This window comes from Malus domestica, chromosome 14 (genome assembly GCF_042453785.1).
Source record: "Malus domestica chromosome 14, GDT2T_hap1".
NCBI classification, from domain to species: Eukaryota; Viridiplantae; Streptophyta; class Magnoliopsida; order Rosales; family Rosaceae; genus Malus; species Malus domestica.
In genome coordinates, this window is record NC_091674.1 from 30,146,440 (window position 1) to 30,155,279 (window position 8,840).

The 8,840-nt window shown below is 34.5% G+C and overlaps 1 protein-coding gene across 1 annotated transcript; it reads left to right on the forward strand.

Annotated features, from left to right (window-relative positions):
- Positions 1 to 4,400: 4,400 nt before the first annotated feature.
- On the forward strand, positions 4,401 to 8,522 carry LOC103431225 (protein SAR DEFICIENT 1). The gene is made up of 7 exons (XM_008369361.4): positions 4,401 to 4,630; positions 4,807 to 4,882; positions 5,072 to 5,630; positions 6,529 to 6,689; positions 6,811 to 7,005; positions 7,452 to 7,548; positions 8,000 to 8,522. The coding sequence occupies exons 1-7, from the start codon at positions 4,542 to 4,544 to the stop codon at positions 8,299 to 8,301; spliced, it is 1,479 nt and encodes a 492-aa protein (XP_008367583.3). The 5' UTR covers positions 4,401 to 4,541; the 3' UTR covers positions 8,302 to 8,522.
- The last annotated feature ends 318 nt before the right edge of the window (positions 8,523 to 8,840 follow it).

Sequence of the window (8,840 nt, forward strand, 5' to 3'; positions counted from 1 at the left end):
GAGTTCACCTATAAATTGTGCAAAAACGATATACTTTTTAACCACAATTTTATGTATTGTGAATTTTTGTCCGCAACTTGTGTGGCATATAGAGACTAAAAGATACTACGATATTAAATCCATATATGGTCGAAATATTTATTAGTTTAATCATTAAAATGCATAAACTCAATTACACATCCAGGTTAGATCAATTCTCGAAGTTTTGCTCCACAATAAAACTGCTTAGCTATGAGTTCGCCTATAAAACGTGCAAAGAGGATATACTTTTTAGCCACAGTTCAATGTAATGTGAATTGTTGTCTGCAACTTTTGTATCTAATAAATATCCACGATTAAAAATATTCATTAATCTACCAAAATTTATCATGGATGTACCTATTTTTCTACCATAAATAGGAATATAGAGCAGCCACTTCTCATTTTTCTAGGGGAAATTTTATTTGAACCCATATTTTGTATCTCAACACCCAACTTACTTTTTATGCCTACATTATATTTGATTTATCTATCATTATCTCTTTACACCCAATGTTATTTCCGAAACCATCCTTACCTATCAAAACTCAACTCAATCAAACTTCTTTTTACACCCAACAATCTACTTAAATATAAAAAATAAAACCCTAACCAGTCCATCATCTCCATGGAGCAAAGCCCCTTCTCTCTCTTTAAAAAAATCATTCCATCTCCCATGGTTGTCATTTTGCACCCCCATCTACTCCTCCGTAGTCATCCAAACCTCTTCCTCTTCCTTTTCTTCATCATTTGACATCTCTATATTTCTAGAGCACTAATTAGCTTAATAATTGGTATGTGTTTAATCGATTGGTTCAATTTTTACGTATTGATTCCTTTTTCTTTTCAATTAAATGAGCTTCTGGTTAGAGTGTTTAATGAGTTTTGTATGTTTTAATTAAATGAGAATCTTCTTGACTCTATATTCCTATCTGTGGTCGAAAAATGGGTACGTCCATGATAACTTTTGGTAAATCAATGAATATATTAAGAAAAGGATTGAAAGCACCTTCAAGTAGAAAATCTTCAAAACCCTAGCACTTCTTTGTCTCCAAAATTGCATAAAAGAAAGTGTTCTCCGAAACTGTAGACGGCCAAGCAATATATTTGCTAAGCCACCACACAAACCCTAGCCCACTAAAATTAATAAAAACCCTAAATAAAAATAGCGAAATTCGTCTAAAATCTGAACAGCCACGTTTTGTCCCATAAGCTGCTCCAAAACTGGCCCAATATAGCTGGATTGAATGTTTGGAATATTCTGAACACTTTTCCAGAAGGCCACGAACCCATACGAGGTCATTTTGGGCTCCAAAAACGCAATTTAAGCCCAAAAACGTTACTTTCCAGCACTGCACACAGCTTCTTTATTTCATCGCCAGAAAATAACCGCTTGGTGGAAAAATCCCAAATTTTGATACGATCAAGCTAAGTGACTCACGAACGTCCTTCAACTGGAATTACTCCAAAATTCGTCCATTTGATCCTGTTTTGCTCCAGAGGAAATCGAAAGTCCTATATTGAAAATACAATTCAAAGTATCAAAATTCTTCCAAAATATTAACCAAAATATACTAAGATTAGGGTAAAATATATAACATAAAATCTACTCATCAGTCATATTGATACACAGTTTTGGTCCTGATCTATTAGTCATATTGTCTCCTCAATTTTTAACCTATAACATGTAATCCTTTGGATAACCTTTCTAGCTCTTAAGAGATTATGTTTAAGCTAATCAGAGAATAAAACCCTAAAACTGGAAGAAAAAGGTTTCCTGCAACCAAAATAAAAAAAATTAGAGATAACAATCAGACTTAGAGCATGAAAAAACAAAGAAAATGTTGGGCAAAAAGCTGAAGAGCTGAACTTGACAACAATCAATTGTAAAATTTTCTTCCTAACCAAACAGAAAATAAACAAACGTATAAATCAACATACCTAGACGCGAGCGATTCCTTCGTGGAAAACAGGGGAAAAAAGGGCAAACACCTTGTAAGAGAATTCGATCGGATTCGAAACCAATAAACGGGGAGGAACGGAAAGAGAAGAAAAGAAGAGGAAAGTGGAGAGTGAAAGAAAATGAGAGAGGGGCAAAATGGCCAATTCATCATACAACCCCGCTAAAACTGAAAAATCATGAAGAGAATGAGGGACAAAACCGGGTGGGGCACTGTTAATGAACGGTACCCGTCCACGGGCTTTTATAAGAGTATAATTTGTGACATCATCTTTTTCCTTTTTGTGTATCGTTAAGCAGAACATCATATCTCAAATAGAGAAAGACTTGCGTACACTCTTTAGAACATAACGTTTTAAGGACAATAACATCATGATATGCGGTAAATTGATTCTGTAAAATTGTGTAACTGAAAGCGCAAATGACAGATGAAAAAGTCAATAATGCCCTTACCTTTTTGTAATCGAGTAGGGTAGAAATAATTGTTTTTTTAACAAACAATATTATCTACACTTAGGGGGTGGGAGAGTGGGCTAAGCCTCACAATGGATAAGTAATAATATAATTCAAAGGCAAGAATCGAACCCAAGACATTTTATTTATCATTATTCACGAATGAACTCCAAAAATTTCTGTAGAGTTAGGGCAAATTATCAACCGGTCCGTTTGCATTTGAGGACACATTTATTTATTCCAAATACAAGTGATAGTATTATGTTAGTTTAGTGGGAAAATGTTTGAACTTGATATGCAGTGGGTTGAAGATATACTTGTTATATACCATGGCACGACCCGGATTTTGTTCAAAATTTTGACACCTTGCCAGGCCCAAGTCTGTATGTGAATAGAGGTTGGGTTGCTTAAGCTGGGCCATTTCATAAATAAGTAGAAGAAACCAAAATTATGTAGTGGGAGGTTCTAAGTAATTTTGAATCGTAAAGAAGGAAAAATATTGTATATTCAGTCAAACGCAGAAAAAATATTGCATGGTCAGTCAAACGCAGTACTTGAAGTGAGGAATTACCTTGGTTCTTTCAGCAAACTTTCCTTGAAATATTCTTGGCTTGGATGTATAAGAATACATTTTCCACGGCAGGCAAATCAGAATTTGAAATTTATGTGAGATCATTTAAGTTTAACATGTAACAGCTGGTAGCTTTTGTGTGCTTGGCGGTTGTATGTTAGCTCTTGTGGTTGTCGTTTAGGGGTTTCCTCTTATTTGTCTATTTGTGTAATTCACTTCAGATCAATTTATTAGTCACTGAAGCTATGTACCTAATCACATCCTTGTAATGGTTCGTGTTGATTAATGAAATACACTATTGTTTCCTGTCAAAAAAACATATAAACAATGCATATTGAGTGACGTATGAACACGCGAACTATTAGGCTCAACACGTAAATTAACATACTCTAATATTAAAATAAATTGACAATATAACAAAAATTAACTTAATTTTGTTATAAACACATGCAAGATGACTTAATTTTTCGACGTCGATTTACTTTCAACATCCAAAAGATCTGAAATTTTGCCCACCCAACTAAACAGTGACAAAGCTCCCTGGCAAAAGGAGCAATACGTGTCTCTGTCCTTTCTTGTACTATTTCACTTTTTGTCTTAACATGGAGCATTTGTTGTTACAAGTTTATGGTATAGTTGTTAATTAATCAAAACGTCACACAATTTAGAGGCCCTACATGAAAATGAATTAGATCCTTCTGAGAAATGTAGTTATTGACTAATAGTAACATCGATGTACTTACAGTACACGGCATATAAATTAATTTTAAATTTGTGATATAGACATGTATATTATCGCATAAATTTCGTGTTTTACAACAGATATTCAATGCATTCATCATATTACTCGATTGATTAACAGTTTGAAATCACTTCTATTATAAATATATAAAGAAATAAAATATGATAGAAATAGTAATCATAAATAGATTTATTACCAGTTTTTTTCTAATATTAACTTGATATATATTGTTAGTCATTTTTATGAGGATCAAAGTTTTTAAGGTTTGTAATTGAATAATTCTCTGATTACTTAATTAAGATTTTTAATCGTAGAGATTTTCTAACACATAGATCTGATAGTTGATATGGTTTGATGTTGAACCCCTTCCACGACGGTATATGCATCTCAACCGTTAGACTTTTGACTTTGTGATGGGTAGGACCAGATGAACAAGACCAAGACCAAATAAGGACATACAGCAACGCAGCAGTAGTGGTAGGGTTTAATATGAAGCAAATTATTGACAAAATTATAGAAGTTGACGTCAAAAAGTCGAGCGTAATGTGTGGCTAAACCTAGGTCACCTCGTTTCTCTCCTGCCTAGCTGCTTCCCTTGCCGTTCCCAGAAACTTCACTTTTTATATTAGTATACCAACCCATCAATTTTTCCTCATTCTTTATGTATATATTTATATAAAGCTAGCCATGGCTGCATGTGACAATCCCTAAACCCTTAATATTCACCGATCGCCTTCATCACTCTCTCTCTCTCTCTCTCTCCTGTGTGATTCTTTGGAGTTGTATATTTTGAGAAAATGGCCGCCAAAAGGTTTTCTAATGATGCAGAATCCGACCAAGATCGGCCAGATGACAACCGGAAAAGACCTAGACCTTCTTTTGCTTCGTAGGTCTACTAATCTTAGTTAACAACTAATTAAGCACTAATCTTTATCTTTGATTTCCCATGAACTGCATGATTTTTTAGTAATTTTTTTCTTTGTTTTCTTTTTTACGAATATAGAAATCGAAGAAAACGTTTTCTGATCTTAAAATGTTTGAATTGTTCTTGATTCTTGACAGTGTGATCGGAGAAGTGGTTTTGGTGAACTCGATGCAAAACCTTTTCTCATCCCTGGAGCCTCTGCTTAGGAGAGTGGTACGTAAACCCTAGCTATATTTTCTCTTGAGAATCTTGCACAATCATATATATAATATATGTAGCGAGATTTTAACTTTTTTTAAGGGCTAGTTCACAGTACTAGTACCCTTTAATCGAAACGATCCAAGTTATATTGATATTTTCTAAATTAAAGCCATGTCTAATTTGATTTGGATTTGTTTTCAGGTGAGTGAAGAGGTTGACCACGTTCTAAGACGGTTCTCACTGCACTCATTGGCAAGGCAACCATCGCTGAGAATCCAAACCCTAGAACAATCCAGCTTACAACTTGTCTTTGCTAAGAGCCTCTCACTCCCAATCTTCACTGCAAGCAAGATATCCGATGAAGACAACAACCCAATTCAAATCTTGGTTGTGGATAAAAGTAGTGGAGCTAATCAAATGGTGCCAATCAATCTTCCCAATCCAATCAAAGTCGAAATTGTTGTTCTCGACGGGGACTTCCCGAAGGGAGACCGCGACAATTGGACGAGTGAAGAATTTGATAACAACGTCTTGAGGGAGAGAACTGGCAAGAGGCCATTGCTTACTGGGGATGTAAATGTGACGGCGAGAGACGGGTTTGCGACGGTTGGGGAGATCGAGTTTACGGATAATTCGAGCTGGATTAGGAGCAGAAAGTTTAGGCTTGGAGCAAGAGTAACTCCAGGCACAGGCTATCAAGGTGCAAGGATCCATGAGGCCATGACTGATGCTTTCGTTGTTAAAGATCATCGCGGAGAATGTAAGTATTATATGCATGATCTTCATACTTTCTTTATCTCATCAACTTTTTATACGTTTTTGGATGATCATGACCATCATTTCTGTTACTTATTAACTATTATCGTTATTGTGAACCGTTCATCTTTTTGTATAACAAATTCATATACATATATAGTTTCTACCCTTTTATGTACATGAATGTATTTGTCAGTTAGGTCTCTTTTTAGAGGAGAAAATCCATTGTGCCACCGCATTCATTGTGTGACCTAATTAGTTGATGAGTGTTGTAAAAATAAAAGATCATCCATTTTAGGGCATATTCTTATTTTATAGAGATACTCATCTTTAAGTGGAGTCAACCATGACAAGCACAAAGCATTAACATTCACTTGTCACATGCTTTCATCTTATAAATATTTGCTTAGTCTCGTGGAATTAGGAGGGAAAGATCATGTTCACACTTAGTGACAACACCTTGGCAATATATATATTGCCATTTGCATAATCTAATACAACATTTCCCTTTCATGCATCACGTCAAAACAAAACAAGTGAATTGTTTGAGTCAACAAACATCCCTGGGTTTGGGTATTCATTAGTTTTAGAAGAATTATTTTCATGATCTGCCTATGGCTCCAATTAAATCAAATATATGTTCAAGTCATGTCAATATCCAAGTATATTAAACAAAAGAGATTTACTTTGATACTTGATTTTTTTCTTTTTACTAATGTTTGTAATTCTTGAAATGCAAAATAGAACAAAAGTTTATGGTTTAAAAAAAGAAAACTAGAAGTTGATGAATCAATTTTGTACATTATACATAGGAGTTTTTGATGTGACTGTCACATTGTTATATAGTGTTATCAATTCACTTGTATTATAGAAAATAACGAAGTTCGAATATTGCTGTGAAGTGTACAAAAAGCATCATCCACCAATGTTGGAAGATGAAGTTTGGCGCCTGGAGAAGATTGGGAAGGATGGAGCTTTTCACAAGAAGCTAGCCTCAGAGAACATTCACACAGTACAAGACTTCTTGAAGTTGTTTGTTGTTGACCGGTCAAAACTAAGAAGGGTACGTATAAAATATCTTCATACATACAAGTAATTTATAATCTTCATGCTTATGCTAACTAACTGGCTAATTAATATCAATTCTTTTGTTTTTTCCTTTCAAAATGTTGTTTTTAAACCAGATTTTAGGAGTTGGAATGTCTGAAAAAATGTGGGCAGTGACAGTAAAGCACGCCAAAACCTGTGTGATGGGTAACAAAATATTCATATTTCGCGGTCCTCATTTCTCAATTTCCTTGAATCCTATCTGTCAAGTGTTGAGGGCTGTGGTTGATGGCCAAAATTTCCCCACTCAAAATCTCAACAATATCAATAGGGTATGAGTTAATTCATATAATCAATCACTTGCTATTGTCATTTTTTAAATAGAGAAAGAGCTGTCTTTTGAGGAATTCCTCCTAAAATACATTGTGGCATATTTACATAACGTCGTGTTTATCTGAATTGTTCATATTATAAATCACTATATAAAGATCATCTCTACAAAAATATCATTTACTAAGATAATTTAGTTATCAAACTGTATAAAAACAAATAGATGGATTTGGTAAAAGCATTGCAAACCATCTATCTATTTGCTACAATTGATTGACTACAATATCGTAAGTTTTGCAGAGATGATCTTTACATAATGATTTATAATATAAATGGTTCCGATCACAAGCACAAAATTTTTTGAATAGGCCACGAAGTATTTGCAGAGGAACTCCTCCTTAACCTTAAGCCTAACTATTGTTCTTCAATTTTCTCTTGGAATTTGCAGACCTACATTGAGAATCTGGTGAGGGAAGCCTATGCAAACTGGAATTCCTTGGAAGTTGTTGATGCACCGTTGAATGAGACTGCTTTATTGACACAAGGTATACTATAATCTTAAGAATCCCTCATTCCTAATAAGGAGGAAGTCCGCATTCCCTCTTAACGTTCCCTTTTAACATGACATCATTTCTTCAGACAAACATTATAATTGGAACTGTCCATTCTCTCTACCATTATCATCATCATCTAAAGATCATTTCTGAAAAAAAATTGATTTTATTTGGAGGCGATTTGACCATCTGTATGTATTGAACAAATCAACAATTATAGTAACAAGTAGTCATCCTCGTGTCAATTTTTTTAATGCATATAGATGACTAAATGATCTTCAAATCAAATGAATGTTTTAAAAGATAATCTTAAAAAAAAAGAAACGATTCCGATTATGACATTTGATTCACATGGTCTTCGGAAATTCCTTTTGCTGCTACCGTACTCCAGTTTGTTAGCATTATATATGTGTTTTGAACTTGGACGTGTTTACATTAACAGGTGATCATATAGAGGAGCAATATCCTCACCATCATCATCAGGCAATGGTCATGAGAGCATTCGATCAACAAAATGGACATTTAGGCGCAGCTGATCATCATCATCATAAATCTATCAATGTCGGTTACCTACCAAGCACAAGCAGCATCAACTTTGAGTGCACTGCCGCTACCAATAGTACCAGTGATAATATTTGGCAGATAAATTCATCTCCATATCTATTCAGTCCACTGGTGGAAAATATCAAGTGTAGCATATCCGACTCATCATCAGATGGTGATCTAACATCTCAAGGCCTTTGATTAGCTATCAAATGGGAGTTCATGATGGGCTGACTAGTTTACCTGCATTTACTTTAGATTAATGTATATGTAAATAGTACAATAACAAAGTCTTATTCCACTAAGTAAGGTCGGCTGTATGAATCCTACAACGTCACTGCGCTCTCTCTATATGTAAATAGTAAATACCTATGAATGTATTATCAAAAAATTAATAATATCATGAAAAGGTATGTGTGTCATTAGATTGTGCAGATGGAGCCCATTGCAGTCATCAGCAAATAAGAAGTGTCTCTGCACATTTTGTTGGCTTTCTTTCTTGATCTTCACCTTTTCTACCCAGACAAAAATAGAGGAAACAAAAACAAAGGAATCACACTGAATAGCCACCTATGTTTGGTAAAAATACAAGTAAATCCTTAAAAACACTTGAAGTGCTTCCTACTATAAACACAGTTTCCAAAATGCACTTCAAGCGCTTTTGGAACCTAAAAGTGTTTTTAACAAAAACGTTTTCAATAATTTTAAAAACACTTTCAATCATGCACACACACACACAC

Coding starts and splice junctions, on each gene's coding strand:
- LOC103431225 (XM_008369361.4), top strand. CDS start 4,542: ATGGCCGCCAAAAGGTTTTCTAATGATGCAGAATCCGACCAAGATCGG. Junction 4,631..4,806: donor CCTAGACCTTCTTTTGCTTC/GTAGGTCTACTA, acceptor GATTCTTGACAG/TGTGATCGGAGAAGTGGTTT. Junction 5,631..6,528: donor TAAAGATCATCGCGGAGAAT/GTAAGTATTATA, acceptor ATTGCTGTGAAG/TGTACAAAAAGCATCATCCA.